The sequence below is a fragment of the Pongo abelii genome, chromosome 10, assembly GCF_028885655.2.
Source record: "Pongo abelii isolate AG06213 chromosome 10, NHGRI_mPonAbe1-v2.0_pri, whole genome shotgun sequence".
In the NCBI taxonomy this organism is placed as follows: Eukaryota; Metazoa; Chordata; class Mammalia; order Primates; family Hominidae; genus Pongo; species Pongo abelii.
In genome coordinates this window covers 46,436,480-46,455,631 of record NC_071995.2, presented here as the reverse complement: position 1 = coordinate 46,455,631, position 19,152 = coordinate 46,436,480, and the positions used below count along the sequence as shown (strand labels likewise).

The following is a 19,152-nucleotide window of genomic DNA, read 5'->3' as shown; positions in this document are numbered from 1 at the left end:
TTTGATTGTTGTTTATGTGTACTGTCCTCAAATTAGTCCTTAGTCTTTTTTTTTTTTTTTGAGATGGAGGCTAGCCCTGTCGCCCAGGCTGGAGAGTACAGTGGCCCGATCTCGGCTCACTGCAACCTCTGCTTCCCGGGTTCAAGCGATTCTCCTGTCTCAGCCTCCTGAGTTGCTGGGATTACAGGCGCCCACCACTACGCCCAGCTAATTTTTGTATTTTTAGTAGAGACAGGGTTTCACTGTGTTGGCCAGGCTGGTCTCGAACTCTTGACCTCAGGTGATCTACCCACCTCGGCCTTCCAAAGTGCTGGGATTACAGGCGTGAGCCACCGTGTCCAACCTAGTCCTTAGTCTTTAACTGTAATTTTATTGATATGTTTACAATTTTGTTTCAATTTTGGTATTAGTATGTTTTCTTATTGTGCAAGATCCTGTGGGAATTGAGTCCATTGGAAAGACCCAAGATTTGTCGCTCAGTAAACCCAGTAGTATAAAGTATGTTATAGTCAAAGGGAAGAAAAAAAACCCTCACTCTATATTGTTACATGAATACCTGGAAGAGTAACTTGTACAAAAAAAAATTATAGCACTAACAGATGATGGCAGCATGTACTGCTTATCTAGCAAGCATTATCAACATGATTCATAATTGTATACGTGGTTCTTTGAAAAGCCTGACATGTTAGTACAGACATAGCATTGTATCTGGAAGAAAATACACTTTGAAGAAAAAAACATTCTCGGTAAAATTTTTCCTGGAAAAATTGATAGTGAATACTCATCCTGAGACATAATAAAACCACATTTACAAGGTAACTCTTGTAAATTACACACTGAAAATAAAGAACTTTTATGCTAAAGTACTCCATACTTATTACACAAAGTTAGTAATAGATATAGTTTGAAAGCTTTAAAAGGAAAAAATAAATAATGATACTTCTGAAAAGTCACTTGAGTCGTTTCTTCTCCTATTTTCTAAAATAAGGTAGCTAATTTTACAAACTGTATACCGCTCCTGAAAAAAATAGGAAATCGGAAATCTTTGCAGAAGTTGCTGACAGAATAGGAAGATGCCGACAGTTTAGGAATTCTGGTGTAGTTTGAAGCACTTCCCTGCTTTTCATTCATTCCTTCTTTAGAAAATACCTACTTCCCAACACTGGGAGGCTGAGGTGGGAGGATTGCTTGAGGCCAGGAGTTCAAGACCAACCTGAGCAACAGAGTGAGACCCCATCTCTGCATACTTAGACACACAAATTAGCCAGGCACAGTAGTGTATAGTCCCAGCTACTAGGGATGCTGAGGAGGGAGGATTGTTTGAGCCCAGCAGTTGGAGGCTGCAGTGAGCCATGATTGACCACTGCACTCCTGCTGGGCTATAGATCTATACCCAGTCTCAGGAAAAAAAGGCAAAAAAAACACACAAAAACTTCCTACTAAGTGCTGTGGACTGTACTAATGGGAATATGGCAGTAAACAAACATTCTGCCTTCAAAGAATTTACAAATAAGTAAAACATAGTATGTTAGGTGGTGTGATAAGCACTTTTTTAAATTTTTTTTTTTTTTTTTGAGACAAAGTCTCACTGTTTCCCAGGCCAGAGTGCAGTGGCGAGATAACAGCTCACTACATCCTTGACCTCCCTAGGCTCAAGTGATCCCCCCATCTCCTGAGTAACTGGGACTATAGGTGTGCACCACCACACCTGGCGAATTTTTTTAGAGATGGGGTCACCCTATGTTGCCCAGGCTGGTCTTGAACTCTTGGGCTTAAGCGATCTGCCCGCCTGGGCCTCCTTCACTCTTGTTGGGATTATAGGTGTGAGCCACCACACCTGGCCGTAATGAGCACTTTGGAGACTAAAACAGGGAATAGGGGATAGGGATGTGTGTGTGCATGTGTGTGTGTGAGCACACGTGTGTGTGTTTAGGTAAGTAGGGCTGTTGGAATTGGAAAAAAGGTGGCTAGGGAAGGCTTCATGACCAGAAGCCTCATGACCTCTAGGGAAGACCTGAAGGAGGTGACAGCAAGTCATGGGAATAACTAGGATAAGATCATTCCAGGAAACGTGAGACATCAAAGGTTCTGAGGTGAGAATATGCTGGTATGTTTGAGAAATAGCAAGGAAACCAGTGTAACTGGTATAGCAATGAGTGAGGAGGGGGTATTGGAGAGGGGAGAGTAGCAGGATATGAGGTTAGAGAGGCAATAGAAAGCCAGATACAACAGGACCTTGTATAAAGATAGTGAATGGAACAGACGCTATTGGAAAATTTTGAGAAGGGAAATGACATCCAACTTAGGTTTTAAGATGTTCATTTCGGCTGCTGTGTTGAAAATAGATTATAGGAGTCAAGGGCAAGGAGCTCTCACAATTTAGGTAAGAGATGAGGGTGGCTTGGACAGGTTGGAAGTACCCAAGGTAATGAGAATTGATATATCTTTTTTTTTTTTTTTCTTTGAGATGGAGTTTTGCTCTTGTTGCCCAGGCTGGAATGGAATGGCGCGATCTCAGCTCACTGCAACCTCCGCCTCTCAGGTTCAAGCGATTCTCCTGCCTCAGCCTCCCAAGTAGCTGGGATTACAGGCATGCACCACCACACCTGGCTAGTTTTGTATTTTTAGTAGACACAGGGTTTCACTATGTTGGCCAGGCTGATCTTGAGCTCCTGACCTCAGGTAATCCACCCGCCTCAGCCTCCTAAAGTGCTGGGATTACAGGTGTGAACCACCTTGTTCAGCCGAGAAGTGATACAGCTTGAAGATGGAGCTAATAGGATTTGCTATTAGGTAGAAGAGAAAGAAGTGAAGGATAACTCCCAGTGTTTGTCCTGACCAACTGGAAGGTTGGGGTTGTCATATACTGAGGTAGAGATGACTACGGGAGTAGCGGGAGGTTGGCTTTAACATTAAATTTGAAATGCCAATTAGACATCCAAGTGGAGATGCCTACTGGACAGATGACTAGAGAGTCAAGTTCAAAGGAGGGGTCCAGGCTGGATATACACATTTGGGAAATAACAGTTTATGAATGGGATGAAACAGAGTGAGATAACTAAGGAAGTAGTAGTAGAAAATAGAAATGTTCAGTGTTTAGAATTGGGGAAGAGAGAAAAAAGAGACAGAGAGTGGGTGACTGATGTAGATGGGAAACTAGGAAGAGTATGGAGATCTAGAAAGAGTATGGAGTTCTAAGGAGGAGGAGTGGCCAAGTGTGTTAGACATTGCAAAGTGGTCTAATAAGATGAGGCCTGAAAACTTCATTAGAATTAGCAAGGTGAAGGTCTTTGATAACTTTTTTTTGAGACAGTCTTGCTCTGTCACCCAGGCTGGAGTGCAGTGGCACAATCTTGGCTCACTGCACCCTCTGCCTCCTAGGTTCAAGTGATTCTGCTCAACCTCCTAAGTAGCTGGGATTAAGGCACGTGCCACCACACCTGGCTAGTTTTTGTACTTTTAGTAGAGATGGGGTTTTACCATGTTGGCCAGGCTGGTCTTGAACTCCTCGCCTCAGGTGATTCACCCGCCTCGGCCTCTCAAAGTGCTGTGATTATAGGCGTGAGCCACCGCGTCCAGCCATTTTCATCTTTTTTCTCACTTTTCTCTAGGATTAGCCCCCCAAACTCCAGTTTCCTAATCCCTATTTACAAATAGCTTCTGGTCTACTTTAACCTCTTCAATAGCTACGAAGTGTTCAGTGAATTAAAAATAGCCGTCTACCTCCAGCCTGGGCGACAGAGCAAGACTCCATCTCAAAAAAAAAAAAAAAAAAAAAAAAAAAGGCCATCTACTTTGTTAAACAGAACAAAGAATTTGCTGATATCTTGAGCTTTTAATATCTGCTCCCTCCTTTCACTTAGAAGTGGTTCTAGGCCGGGCACGGTGGCTCATGCCTGTAATCCCAGCACTTTGGGAGCCCGAGGCGGGCAGATCACGAGGTCAGGAGTTGGAGACCAGCCTGGTCAATATGGTGAAACCCTGTCTCTATTAAAAATATAAAAAAATTAGCCGAGCGTGGTGGCGCACACCTGTTGTCCCAGTTACTTGGGGGGAGACTGAGGAAGAAGAATCCCTTGAACCTGGGAGGCGGAGTTGCAGTGAGCCAAGATCGCGCCACTGCACTCCAGCCAGCCGGGGCGACAGAGCAAGACTCTGTCTCAAAAAAAAAAAAGAAAAAAAAAGTGGTTCTAAATAGTAATGTTTTGTCTGTCTTGGACTTACAAGAAGGATTCTTTTTTCAACTAAGACCTTCAGTAAATTCACTGAAAGAAAGTCTTTTGTTTCTTTCCCATCTATTCCTGTGTCTCTTCATATTGTTCACTACAGTAGTTTTAATGTTGCTTTTTGATATTACTACATTTGGTTGCAGATTCGGATTCCCAAATTTTCTGTGACATGACTGCTTCTGGCTGTTTTTTAATTATAGGGTGTTTATAACAAAACATCTTTTTTTGTACTCTTGAGGGTTGGTCTGTTTGCTTATGTATATAAATCATTGTTATTAATATTATGTTTGTATTGCATCCATAATCCCAAACTATCCTAGAATGTTCACTCCAAGAGAGCAGGTTTATCTTCCTTGTTCTCTCCTGGCATTTAGGTGCTCAATAAATATTTGTTGAATGAATGAATTTCAGGCCTTTTTCTAGGGCTGCTCTGGTCTCTGGAAACAGCACAACCCCAAGTTGTTTTTTTTTTAAATAATTTATCGGTCCTATAGTGTTTCTCTCTCTCTCTCTCTCCCTCCCTCCCTCCCTCCCTCCCTCCCTCTCTCTTCTTTCTGTCTGTCTCTCTCTCTCTTCTTTCTTTCTTTTCTTTCTTTCATTTATTTATTTGAGATGAGGTATCTCCATATTGTCCAGGCTAGGATTGAACTCCTGAGCTCAGGCGATCTTCCCACCTCAGCTTTTCAAAGTGCTGGGATTACAGGGGTGAACCATGACGCCCAGCCTTAGTGTTTTTCTTGAGGGCTGTAGAATCTTTATGTTCACTTCCACTGTGACTCATGTTCACTTGCTCGTTAGGCATGGATAAAACATCTTTCTTAAACTGACAGTGAGCAGATAAGAGATGCTGGAAAGCAAAAAATGTCTGGAAGGGTTATGGGAAGAAAGCGAGGAATCATTTCTACAAGTGGTGGAGATGACAAAGATTTTTAGTTTAAATGATTGGTATCGTGTCTGTCATTTTTATGATACCCGCATTATTTAGCATGGAATTTTAAAGACAGGGTACACAGTTATGAGAAGCAGCCCTAAACTAGAACAAATATTTCCTTATTCTCAGTCCAATGCTCTTTACTATATAAGAGGCAATAAGGGAAAAGAATGCGGGCTGGGTTCAAATTCGTCTTCCTTTCCCATTTACTAGCTATGGTCCCATTCTGTTCCTCAGTCCTCTTATCTGTAAAATGGACATAATACTAACCTCTACCTCTTAGGGTTGCTTTGAAAAATTCAATGAATTTATACATGTAATTCCCAGAATCAGTAAACACCCAAAAAATATTTTTCTTTGTTCTCTACACCAAATTTTCAGTACATGTATTGAACTGTTCACAAAAGAAAGCTAAAGACTTTTTATGTGTAAACAGTGAGCCTCCAGCCTGTGTCTGATTTTTTTTTTAATTTTAATTTTTTTTTTTGAGACGGAGTTTCGCTCTTGTTGCCCAGGCTGGAGTGCAATGGCGCGATCTCGGCTCACCGCAATCTCCGCCTCCCGGGTTCAAGCGATTCTCCTGTCTCAGCCTCCCGAGTAGCTGGGATTACAGGCGTGCACCACCACGCCCGGCTAATTTTGTATTTTTAGTAGAGACGGCGTTTCTCCACGTTGGTCAGGCTGGTCTCGAGCTCCCGACCTCAGGTAATCTGCCCGCCTCAGCCTCCCAAAGTGTTGGGATTACAGGCGTGAGCCACCGCGCCCGGCCTGTCTGTCTGGTTTTATACTAGCTGTGTACAGTGGTGAGGGTACAGCAGCCTAGGACCACAGAGTGAGGGTCCAAAAGTAGCCGGAAAAAGAGCCACGCTGCAAGGTGGAAAAATATCAGCAGTTGGCAACCCGCCCCGCAGCCCGCTCTCCGCCCCCTTCCTCCCCGGCTCACTCTGCTCCGGGCGGAGTTGCTGATAGACGTCTGTCTTAGCCACCCCAACCTCGCGTTTTTCTCAGCGCTCCGCCCTCCCAGACACGATAGGTAGTGGGCCTCGGCTAATGGCGACACCCTATCATAAGAGCGGTAGCCAGTCAGTAGCCAGGAGTCCGGAAAGGGGCGAGGCCGATCTAGGAGCCGCTGGCGCCACTAGAGGAGGGCGAGCGGCGGGGCAGAGAGAGGCGCAGCGCAGCTCCTGAGGTAAGATGGCGGTGCTTCTTGCTCTAAGCTCTTGCAGTTGGGCTGCTATTTCGCTCTTTTTGTCAGCTCAGAGCTGCTACTCCGCCTCAAATCAGTGTCAGAGTCAGTCTCCTTCCTGCAGGCTTCCAGGAGCCAGGATCTCCGGTGACCGGAGCCGTAGGACAAAATGGCGCTCGCATGGGCTTCCGAGGCCAGGCCCAGTAGTGCGCTGTGAGGCAGGCCGGGACAAAGGCGGCGTGCGGGGAGGCGGCGTGGCCGCCGCGTGGGGCTGGTGTTGTCACTTCCCTTCGTGCTGCAGCTGTGCGAGTCCTGAAGATACATTCAGCGTGGTGTGGTTCTGGGTGGGGCCGGGGGTGGAGGGACACGCTAAAGGGAGGCAAAGTCACAAATGCCTGTGGAGACTTGGGGAGGGCGGCGGGGAGTTACGGAGCGTACCTTACGGGGCCGACTTTTGCCTGTCCTTCGGAAACTGCCCGCGCGATCTGTGTGGAGCAGGAATTTTCGGGAAGGGTAAGGGCTTTTTGATCTTTCGTTTGATCCCGCAGGTTTTGGTTATGAACAGGATTCGGATTCACGTCTTGCCAACCAATCGGGGGAGGATCACTCCAGTGCCCAGGTCTCAGGAACCTCTGTCTTGTGCATTCACTCATCGTCCATGCTCTCAGCCTCGTCTGGAGGGGCAGGAGTTTTGCATTAAGCATATCCTTGAAGACAAGAATGCACCCTTCAAGCAGTGTAGTTATATATCGACGAAGAATGGAAAAAGATGTCCCAATGCTGCCCCAAAGCCAGAGAAGAAAGATGGGTATATATGTATAGATATATATGTTGTTTGTCTTAAAGGGAGGGGGTATGTGATATGATGCGGGCTTCAGCATAGCTGCCGCGTTTGAGATCACGTTCTTGTAAATTTGGGGTTATGGTTGTATCCTTGGAAAACTGAAAAAACGGTGAAGACTGGAAAGACCCTTGAGTTGGATTACTTAGTTCACCTCTTTGGTTCTTTTCCCTTATCTGTAAAATAAAGTCATATTCTAAATTACTCTTTTTTTTTTTTTTTTTTTTTTTTTTTAAGAGAGATGGGGTCTTGCTGTTTTGACCAGGCTGGTCTCAAACGCCTGGCCTCAAGGTATCCTCCCATCTCGGCCTCCCAGAATGCTGGGATTACAGGCGTGAGCGACCGCGCCCGGCCCTAAAATTAATTTTTTTTTTTTTTTTTTTTGGAGACAGAGTCTCGCTTTATTCCCCAGGCTGGAGTGCAGTGGAGATCTCGGCTCACTGCAACCTCCTCTTTCCAGATTCAAGCGATTCTCCTGCCTCCCAAGTAGCTGGGACTTAAGGCGTGCGCCACCACGCCCGGCTAATTTTTGTACTTTTTAGTAGAGACGGGGTTTCACTGTGTTGGCCAGGCTTGTTTTGAACTGCTGACCTCAGGTGATCCATCCGCCTCGGCCTCCCAGAGTGTTGGGATTACAGGCGTGAGCCACCGCACCTGGCCCCTAAAATTCTTCTTAATGGAGGGGTGTGTGGCTCTATTTGGCTGTCCATGAATTTTGTTAAATAACATGCAAAGTTGTATATGTGTGTATTCTTCTGTAAGAGGCTTCATAGTTTTCATCATGTATGCAAAGGTATCCATGCAAAAACATAACCTGACTAGATAATTTTTTACATATCTTGTAGTTTTAAAATTGTGTCCCTGGCTGGTTGCAGTGGCTCATGCCTGTAATCCCAGCACTTTGGGAGGCCACGGCAGGAGGATCACTTGAGGCCAGAAGTTGGAGACCAACCCAGGCAATACAGTGAGACCCCGTCTCTACAAAAGATTAAAAAATTCGCTGGGCATAGTGGCGTGGACATGTAGTCCCAGCTACTTGGGAGGCTGAGGTGGGAGGATCACTTGAGCCTGGGAGTTCCAGACCAGACTTGGCAAGATAGACTTCGTTTCTACAAAAAACTTAAAAAAATTTGCTGGGCACAGTGGTGCATGCCTGTAGTTCCAGCTACTTTGAGGCTGAGGCAGGAGGATCGCTTGAACCAAGCAGTTTAAGGCTACAGTGAGCTGTGATTGCACCACTGCACTTTAGCCTGGGCAACAGAGCAAGACCCAATCCCTTGCCTCAGCCTCCCAAAGTGCTGGGATTACGTGGGTGAACCACTTCATCCAGCCTGTTATTTCCCTTTAATAAAGTTAAATGAGTTGACCTTGGGCCAGTTAAATTCCTCTGACTTGCATTTTTAGAAATGAATGTAATAGTCATTTTAATTCCGTAAAAATGATTTAAAGATTAGGGACTATGAACATTATTAAACGCTTTCAAGAAGGAACTTATCAAATATTAATGTTTTGTCTCTTTAGGGTGTCCTTCTGTGCTGAACATGTCCGTAGGAATGCCCTGGCACTTCATGCTCAAATGAAGAAGACCAACCCAGGGCCTATGGGTGAAACACTCCTGTGCCAGCTGAGCTCATATGCTAAGACAGAGCTGGGGTCTCAGACTCCAGAAAGTAGTCGCAGTGAAGCCAGCCGAATACTAGGTAAGGACCTTCTCTCCTGGAATGAAAAGGAGGAAGAAAGTTAAGGGGGAACTATTTTGGGTTAGCACAATGCCTTGAACTATTTGGCAGTATTGTTAATTCATCAGGAATTGGGTGAGAATTCCAGGATTGCTTTGTTGTTTACCAATTCTTTTGAATTTGAAGTAGTGTTTGCCTAGGTTTACTTTCCTTAGTTGGTGACCATTTCTTTCATTGCTTTTTTAATGCTCAGCAGCTTTGTTAGGTAATTTCAGGAAACAGTAATTTTAAGTTGATTTTTCTGTTTGAGAGGGCATGGTTTACTCATTTATGTTGTAAGTAATCTCACTTGGGTTGTATTTTCTTAAAGCGTTTTTATTTGCCAGTACCTTTGTACTAAGTGTTTTTTTTTGTTTTTAAAATTTCAGGGTTTGGGTTGATAAGTAATCTAGTTTTGTGTGGTGGAGTTACAGAGGTGGGAAGTCTTAATGGCTGCTCTCCCTTCCTTGCCTCAGATGAAGACAGCTGGAGTGATGGGGAGCAGGAACCCATTACTGTGGATCAGACATGGAGAGGTGACCCTGACAGTGAAGCTGATAGCATAGACAGTGATCAAGAAGATCCCCTAAAGTAAGTTGTAACTCCACATAAGGCATTTGAAATGTAGTTAGTATGTGGATTGTAGCGCTGCATGCTGTTAATAAATCAGTAACCTAGGAGGGTTGAAGACAGCTATTTGTCAGCAGTAAGAGGTTCTGTATATAAAAGTGGCATGGTTCATTGTCATCTTGCTTCAAGGCAGGATGATTGTTTTTTAGAAGCGTTGTAATTTAAAAAAAGTTTGAACACCAAATTCTACGTATGAGAAAGTATAGGGGAGAAAACAGGAAATTTAGACATGGGAGTGTGGGAGGTGGATTGAGAAATGGTCAGACCAGTTTAGAGAAGAGAAAATGGTTGTGAATGAGTGCTTGGCCTAAACCTCAGGAATAATGTGATTGTAGTTGAATACTTCCGCAAAATGTCATGTTTATGGGATTTATAAATTTTTTTGAAGTTGTATATTGTTTTAAATTGACAATTGTACATATTTATGGGGTACAGTGTGATGTTTGGATACTTGTAAACCTTGTGTCATGATCAAATCAGGGTAATAGCATATTCATCAGCTCAAGCATTTAGTGTTTTTTTGTGTGTGGATTTTTTTTAAAAAGAAGAATAAAAAGGTATTCAAGAGTTTGGTTTCATGCCTAAGAAAGAGAAACCGATTTAGAAACCCAAAAGTGATTATATCTTAATGAGGTTTATATCTTAGTAAGCTTCTGCTCTTCACTTAACCCATTATCACCGTAGGAGTTGTAGAAGCATAAAAACATTACCACTCTGGAGTCTCATATTTCTGTGTCTCAAGGTCTGGGTTTAGTTTTTAAAAATGTTTGCCTGCTGACTTCTGTGTCCTAACACTTTGTACTGACAGTTTATATAGAGGGACTGTAAATAGTGGAAGGGGTAATTTCTAGATTGACTGTTGGGCTTTTGTTCTTGCAATAGCATTTTCTTCATTACTTTGGATTCTTTGGTTTATAAGAAGTCATTTAGGGTTATATTTTCTCCTGACCCTGCTTAGCTTCTGAGATCAGAGGAGGTTGGGCATGTTCCGGATGGTATGGCCATATGTTAGGGTTACGTTTTCTGAGTAGAATAATTTCATCCATTTCTATTGAGTAATCTCACTGTGGTCAGCTATTCAGGAAGTACTAGTTTAGAAAACCCGTCTAAGTAGTTTGAAAGGGAATGTCTGTTCTCTCACAGGATTCTCTCACAAATAGTAACTTAAATCAACATATTCATTTCTTTTTTTTTTTTTTTTTTTTTTTGAGATGGAGTCTTGCACTGTCACCCAGGCTGGAGTGCAGTGGCACGATCTCAGTTCACTGCAACCTGTGCCTCCCAGGTTCAAGCGATTCTCCTGCCTCAGACTCCCTCCCAAGTAGCTGGGATTATAGGCACCCACCACCACACCCAGCTAATTTTTTGTATTTCTAGTAGAGATGGGGTTCACCATGTTGGCCAGGCTGGTCTCGAATTCCTGACCTTGTGATTCACCTGCCTCGGCCTCCCAAAGTGCTGGGATTACAGGCATGAGCCATCAGGCCCAGCTTCATTCCTTTTTTTTTCCATTGTGGTTCTAGATGGCCAAACTTGCTGCTTTGAAGAGATGTATGCTCTCTAGGGTTACAAAGGGAGTGTCGTTTGGTGTGGTAAACACTCAGCTTAAGGTCGAGAAACTTGATTTTGTTAGTAATAATCTAAAGTGGATCAGTCTCTAGGAGGCACATGCATGCTGATTTAACTTACGAGAGACCGCTGTATAAACCAAAATACCAGGTCATTTTATGAGAAATATAAATGTGGAAAGGACTAGGCAGTTGATGTCACTCTCTCCTAGGAGAAACATGTTCAGAAGAGAAAATAAAGCCCCAAATATGGTCAGCTATTAGGCAACTAAGTATAAGGCTTTCATTAATTTTCCTCAGTGAGATTATTTTTTAAAAAAATTTAGGCCCACTAAATTTACGCATTTTTAGGCATGTAAATGGAGTTGTTAAGTGTCTCCTTATAATATGATTACATATTACTATCTTCTTATATTTAATAATATAGTAATTTAGTAGTATGGCCATCGAGTGAAATTCTTTTCATTAAGAATTTTTATCTTAGGGCACCAGTGTCTTTGTCATCAATGGGATCACTTTTTGAATCATCTAATAGTTTAACCATATTTATCTTCAATTGCTTGTTACACAAAGGGCACCTTTTATATTGTTTATGATGTTGCTAGAGACTTCATCCTAACTAGAATATTGTTGGCATAGATTTTTAAAACTTCCTGTGAGTATATATATGATTTCTCTCAAAGTAACCACTTACTTAATTGTTTTGTTAAAAGTAAAGCTTGTTTATGGCCAGGCACAGTGACTTACGCATGTAATCCTAGCACTTTTTTTTTTGACACGGAGTTTCACTCTTGTCGCCCAGGCTGGAGTGCAATGGTGTGATCTCAGCTCACTGCAACCTCCGCCTCCCGGGTTCAAATGATTTTCCTGCCTCAGCCTCCCGAGTAGCTGGGATTACAGGTGCCCGTCACCACGCCCAGCTGATTTTTGTATTTTTAGTAGAGACGGGGTTTCTCCATGTTGGCAGGCTGGTCTTGAACTCCTGATCTGAGGTGATCCGCCCGCCTCAGCCTCCCAAAGTGCTGGGATTACAGGGACAAACCACCGCGCCCAGTGATCCTTTGGGAGGTTGAGGTGGGAGGTTTGCTTGAGTCCAGGAGTTCGGGACCAGCCTGGGCAACATAGGGAGACACCGTCTCTACGAAAGATTTAAAAATTAGCCAGACGTGGTGGTGCACGTGGTCTGTAGTCTTAGCTACTCGAGAGGCTCAGGTGGGAGGATCGCTTGAGCCTGGGAGGTCGAGGCTCTGTGATCGTGCCACTGCGTTCCAGTCTGGGCAACAGAGGGAGACCCTATCTCATACACACAGAAAAAATAAATATAAGCTTGTCTACAGCATCTAATACTTAAGAAATTTTATCCTAAAGGTAATTGTTAAAATTTCATTTCCCTTTTTAAGTAATAATTGTATCATATGACCTCTGTAAACATCCAAAACTTGTTTGGCTGAAGGTTATTTCACATTATTGAATCTTCATCATTGTTTTCCAAGTAAAGAAATTTGGAGAATGCCCTTTATAAGAGAGACTATTTAGTAGAATATAAGGTGAGACCCTCTTTTTTGAAGATGAATTCTAATAATAAAACCTTGACTTTAATTTGTGCATACCAGAGCAAGGGGAATTAGTACATAATTTTAATGTCCAGCTCTGAAAGTCTGGCGCATTCATCTTTATGTAAATGAGCCATCTGTTACATGAACCAGCAGGCATTCATTTAGTAGGTTGCTTACTGCCCCCACCAAATGATTTCTAGTAACTTCTAATAGTAATGGCTTCAGATTAGTACATTTCAGTCCCAGACCATTGGTTAAATTCTTTTCTGACAGGGTGCAGTGAAATTAATTTTTTAAAACAATTTTTATTTTTCTCATTTTCAGTATTCAAAAAGTGAATTTCATTTTAACAAACTCTATATTAGGTTAAGGCCTCAGTATTTTAGGTTACAGACAGGTTAATGTAGGCATAACCCATTTTTCTGAAGATGTAACTTAGTCACCTTGTGAAACCGTTATGTATTTATTTTTGAGACGGATGCTCGCTCTGTTGCCAGGCTGGAGCGCAGTGGCACGATCTCAGCTCACTGCAACCTTTGCCTCCTGGGTTCAAGCAATTCTTCTGCCTCAGCCTCCCTAGTAGCTGGGACTACAGGTGCACGCTGCCGTGCCTGGCTAATTTTTTTTTTTTTTTGTATTTTAGTAGAGATGGGGTTTCACCATGTTGCCCAGGCTGGTCTCAAACTCCTGAGCTCAGGCAGTATGCCCACCTCGGTCTCCCAAAGTGCTAGAATTACAGGCTTGAACCACCATGCCCAGCCAACCGTTACGTATTTTTAAAGCCTTTTCACATTTTCTGATAGTCTGTTAGCTTTTGTCATTTCTGTAATTTGCTGGTTTTATTTTATTTTATTTATTTTTTAAATTTATTTTTTATTATTTAATTTAATTTTATTTATTTAATTATTTATTATTATTTATTTATTTGTTTATTTTATTTATTTAATTTTTTATTTTTGGAGACAGAGTCTCGTTCTGTCGCCCAGGCTGGAGTGCAATGGTGCGATCTCGGCTCACTGTAATCTCTGCCTACCAGGTGCAAGTGATTCTCCTGCCTCAGTCTCCCGAGTAGCTGGGATTGTAGGTGCTTGCGACCATACCTGGCTAATTTTTGTATTTTTAGTAGAGAGGGGGTTTTGCCATGTTGGCCAGGCTGGTCTCGAACTTCTGACCGCAAGTGATCCACCCACCTTGGCCTTGTGCACCACGCCCGGCCCTTTGCTGGTTTTATTAACCATGTTTTGATTTTTCTTAATTTCTTTTCACTTTTACTTCAGAATATAGTTAAGTACGTCTTATACACAGGTAATATTGGCTTTTGTTTATATTTATGAAGAAATTTTGGCAGAAATTACTTGCTGTCAGTCCTTAAGTTAATTTTATATATTCTGTGTATTTCAGTGCCTTAACAGCTAGTTTTTAAAAATAAAGCATAGGCTGGCCACAGTGGCTCACACCTGTAATCCTAGCACTTTGGGAGGCCGAGTCAGGTGGATTGCCTGAACTCAGGAGTTAGAGACCAGCCTGGGCAACATGGTGAAACCCCATCTCTACTAAAAATACAAAAAATAAAAAAATTAGCCAGGTGTGGTGGCACACGCCTGCAATCCCAACTACTGTGGAGGCTGAGGCACAAGAATTGCTTGAACCCGGGAGGTGGAGGTTGCAGTGAGCCAACATTGTGCCATTTCAGTGCAGCCTGGGAAACAGAGCAAGACTCTGTCTTAAAAACAAAAAAGTAATAAAATAAAGCATAATTTTTTGACTTAAAATTAGTGTAATTTATGTGTTTTGCCTTTTCAATAAAATTTTTACTCAGAGTATGAAACTTAAGGTACATAGCTTGTTCTTTGTATTTATGTAATGATCAGACAGTGAATGAAACAAAATTTTTAAAATTGAAAGTTATTCTCCTATTTATTTATTTATTTATCTATTTTGAGACATGGTCTTGCTCTGTCACCCAGGTTGGAGTGCAGTGGTGCCATCTCAGCTCACTGCAGCGTCCCACTCCCAGGCTGAAGTGATCCTTTCACCTCAGCCTCCTGAGTATCTGGGACTACAGGTATACACCACCGTGCCCAGCTAACTTTTGTATTTTTTGTATTGACAGGGTTTTGCCATGTTACAGCCCAGGCTGGTCTTGAACTCCCAGGCTCAAGCAATCTGCCTGCCTCGGCCTCCCAAAGTGCTGGGATTACAGGCGTGAGCTATCATACCTGGCCTCATCTCTTAATTTTGATTGCATAAATCAGAGCCAGAGAACAGTCTTCCACGTATTAATCACTAGCATAACTTTTAGAAGTTCTTTTTTTTTTTTTTCTTTTTTTGAGTTGGAGTGTTGCTCTGTCACCCAGGCTGGAATGCAGTGGCACGATCTCGGCTCACTGCAACCTCTGCCTCCCAGGTTCAAGCAATTCTCCTGCCCCAGCCTCCCAAGTAGCTGGGATTACAGGCGCCCACCACCATACCCGGTTGATTTTTGTATTTTCAGTAGAGACGGGGTTTCGCCATGTTGGCCAGGCTGGTCTTGAACACCTGACCTCAGGTGATCCGCTTGCCTTGGCCTCCCAAAGTGCTAGGATTACAGGCGTGAGCCACCGTGCCTGGCCAGGAATTCTTGTAGTTTATAATTGGCAGCAAAGCTTAATCAAGTTGATATGGATCCGTGCCAGATCTTTGGCAATTAAGGGTTAACCTAGGGTACTGAATTTTGAGAATATTGTCAAGAAAATAAGCTGAGGACAGGGTATAGCCCATTTTGACTAGTTATTTGAGGGTCCATATGAGCTCCAATATAGGCCTGTATTTTTTAAACAATTACATATTTTGGCTGGGCGCAGTGGCTCACGCCTGTAATCCCAGCACTTTGGGAGGCTGAGGCTGGAAGATCGATCTGAGGTCAGGAGTTAAGACCAGCCTGACCAACATGGAGAAACCCCATCTCTACTGAAAATACAAAAATTAGCTGGGCATGGTGGTAGGTGCCTGTAATGCCAGCTACTTGGGAGGCTGAGACAGGAGAATCACTTGAACTTGGGAAGTGGAGGTTGCAGTGAGCCAAGGTTATGCCACTGCACTCCAGCCTGGGTGACAGAGCAAGACTCTGTCCCCAAAAAAAAAAAATTATTTGATATTGGTATCTTTAGTGCTTTAATTAAAATATATTGCCAGGTGCAGTAGCTTATGCCTTTAATTCCAGCACTTTGTGAGGCTGAGGCGGGAGGATCACTTAAACCCAAACCCAGGGGTTCAAGCCTGGACAACATGGTGAAATCCCATCTCTACAAAAAATACAAAAATTAACCAAGTGGGGTGGTGCACACCTGTAGTCCCAGCTACTCGGCAGGCTGATGTGGGAGGATCGCTTGAGCCCAGGAAGCAAAGGTTGTAGTGAGCTGTGATTGATTGCACCACTGCACTCCATCCTGGGTGACAAGAGTGAGACCTTATCTCAAAAAAAAAAAAAAAAAAATGTGTATATGTATATGTGAGAGATACATGTTAATGAATTGAACACTTTAAAGCTGTCCTGACTGGTAAGTGATGATTTTATATCAAAACATTAAGAATGTAGATTAATAAAAGTTTAAAGTGTTCCACATGTTCACTTTCTTTTCAACATAATGCAAATAGCTGGGAAAAATAAGACATTTCTCCTTCCCCCATTTTGGGAAATCACAGATTAGTATCCTTTCTTGGAGATTTTCTCTTTTGTTTTATTTAATAACAACTTGAATGGTACAATGTTTTGCAAAAACATTACTATTAAGGTGATTATGTCACCACTTGTTAAATAACAAACTTAGTCTGACATCTCTACTCTTTTAAACTTGGGTATTATTATTATTGTTTTCTTATGCTTTGCTGAATTCTGTTTTATTCCAGACATGCTGGTGTCTACACAGCAGAAGAAGTGGCCCTGATTATGCGTGAAAAGCTAATTCGTTTGCAGTCTTTGTATATTGATCAGTTTAAACGACTTCAGCATCTGCTCAAGGAGAAGAAGCGCCGGTACTTACATAATCGCAAAGTGGAACATGAAGCTCTAGGCAAGTTTTATGCCAGTTCCGACAAGCTGTTGTGGGTTTAACATGTGAATTTGTCATGTGTCACTTAATGACGGGGATACATACGTTGTTAGGTGATTTTTGTCATTCAAACTTCATAGAGTGACTCATGCTAACGTAGGTGGTATAGCCTACAACGTACCTAGGCTGCAAACCTGTACAAGCATGTTGCTGTACTGAATATTGTGGGCAGTTGTAACAGTGGTATTTGTGTACCTAAACACATCTAAACAGAGAAAAGGTACAGTTAAATTATGGCATAAAAGATTTTAAAAATGGGCACTTAGCATGAATGAAGCTTGTAGGACTGGAAGTTATTTTGGGCGAGTGAGTGAGTGGTGAGTCAACGGGAAGGCCTAGCACATTATTATTTACTACTGTAGACGTTATAAGTACTGTACACTTAAGCTGTACTAAATTTATAAAAAAAGTTTCTTCAATAATAAATTAACCCTTAGCTTACTGTAACTTTTTTTACTTTATAAACTTTTTTTTTTTTTTTTAATTGAGACGGACATGGAGTCTCGCTCTGTTGCCCAGGCTGGAGTGCAGTGGCATGATCTCAGCTCACTGCAACCTCTGCCTCCTAGGTTCAAGCAGTTCTCCCACCTCAGCCTCCCAAGTAGCTGGGATTACAGGCACATTCCACCATGCCCGGGTAATTTTTTTAATTTTTAGTAGAGAGGGGGTTTTGCCATGTTGGCCAGGCTGCTCTCAGAACTCCTGACCTCAAGTGATCCCCCTGCCTTGGCCTCCCAAAGTGCTGGGATTTCAGGCATGAGCCACCGTGCCTGGCCTATAAGCTTTTTTTTAAAGGGACAGAATCTTGCTGTGTCACTCAGGCTGGAGTGCAGTAGCATGGTCCTCACTCACTGCAGACTTCAACTCCTGTACTCAGGCTATCCTGCCTCAGCCTCCTGAGTAGCTAGGACTACAGATGTACCACCACACTCAGCTAATTTTTAAATTTTTGTAGACAGGGTCTCGCTATGTTGCCCAGGTTAGTCTTGAACTCCTGGGCTCAAGTGATCCTCCGACCACGGCTTCACAAAGTGCTGGGATTGATTACAGGCATGAGCCACTGCACCTGGCCTTTATAAACTTAAGAAGTTTTTTAAGAAAAACTTCTGGGCTCTGTAATAACACTTAGCTTAAAACACAAACACACTGTACAACTGTACAAAAATATTTTTTTATATCCCTATAAGCTTTTCTAGTTTTAATTAAAAAAAAAATCGTTTTAAACTTCTGTTAAAAACTAAGATGCAAACACGTACATTAGCCTAGGCCTACATGGGCCTAGTGTCACTGTCTTTCACCTCCACATCTTGTCCCAGTGGAAGGTCTTCAGGGACAATCTCATGCAGTGAGCTGTCATCTCATGATAACAATGTCTTCTGCAATACTTTTTGAGAGACCTGCCTGAGGCTGTTTAACATTTAACTTTTTTTTAAAAATAAATAGAGTGGAGTACAGTCTAAGGATAAATACAGTAAATATATAAACCAGTAACATAGTTGTTTATTATCGAGTATAGTTACTGTGCATAATTGTAGGTGCTAGATTTTTTTTGTGTGTGTGTGATGTAGTCTCACTCTGTCGCCAGGCTGGAGTACAGTGTGTGATCTTGGCTCACTGCATCCTCCACCTCCCAGGTTCAAGCGATTCTCCTGCCTCAGCCTCCTGAGTAACTGGGACTATAGGCATATGCCACCACGCCCAGCTAATTTTTGTATTTTTAGTAGAGATGGGGTTTCACCATGTTGGCCAGGATGGTCTCAATCTCCTGATCTGGTGATCCACCTGCCTTGGGCTCCCAAAAAGTGCTGGGATTACAGGTGTGAGCCACCGTGTCCAGCCTCTGCTAGACTTTTATATAACTGGCAGTGCAGTAGGTTTGGTCACCAGCATCACCACAAATGTGTGGGTTGAACTATGATGTCACTAGGCAATAAGAATTTTTCAGCTTTGGCTGGGTGCGGTGGCTCACGCCTGTAATCCCAGCACTTTGGGAGGCCGAGGCGGGCAGATCATGAGGTCAGGAGGTCGAGACCACGATGAAAACCCGTCTCTACTAAAAATACAAAAAATAAAAATTTGCTGGGCGTGCTGGTGGGCGCCTGTAGTCCCAGCTACTCAGGAGGCTGAGGCAGGAGAATGGTGTGAACCTGGGAGGCGGAGCTTGCAGTGAGCCAAGATTGCGCCACTGCACCCCAGCCTGGACAGCAGAGCGAGACTCCGCCTCAACAAAAAAAAAAAAAAAAAAAGAATTCTTCAGCTCTGTTATAATCTTATGGGACCACCATAGTATGTATGGTTCATGATTGATTAAAAAATGGTCATATAGTGCATGACTATAATTAGATTTATTTCTGTCTCGGTACCTGGATTGGGGGCTCATTTGCTTTTGAAACTGCCTATCT

The 19,152-nt window shown here is 42.8% G+C and overlaps 1 protein-coding gene and 1 long non-coding RNA gene across 10 annotated transcripts in view; both read left to right on the top strand.

Annotated features, from left to right (window-relative positions):
• Nucleotides 1-6,106: 6,106 nt before the first annotated feature.
• Nucleotides 6,107-19,152, top strand: part of KANSL2 (KAT8 regulatory NSL complex subunit 2) — a 29,040-nt gene continuing 15,994 nt past the window's right edge. For 5 of the 9 annotated variants that reach the window (XM_054526451.1, XM_054526449.1, XM_063711594.1 and 2 more), the window contains exons 1-5: nucleotides 6,242-6,349; nucleotides 6,895-7,154; nucleotides 8,709-8,887; nucleotides 9,295-9,496; nucleotides 16,548-16,715. In XM_054526451.1, the coding sequence (XP_054382426.1) occupies nucleotides 6,904-7,154; nucleotides 8,709-8,887; nucleotides 9,295-9,496; nucleotides 16,548-16,715 (800 nt within the window). In that variant the 5' untranslated portion in view covers nucleotides 6,242-6,349; nucleotides 6,895-6,903. 9 annotated transcript variants of the gene reach the window in all.
• Nucleotides 16,722-18,999, top strand: LOC129049123 (uncharacterized). The gene is made up of 2 exons (XR_008511940.1): nucleotides 16,722-18,384; nucleotides 18,883-18,999. It is a non-coding gene; the product is annotated as an uncharacterized LOC129049123 (long non-coding RNA).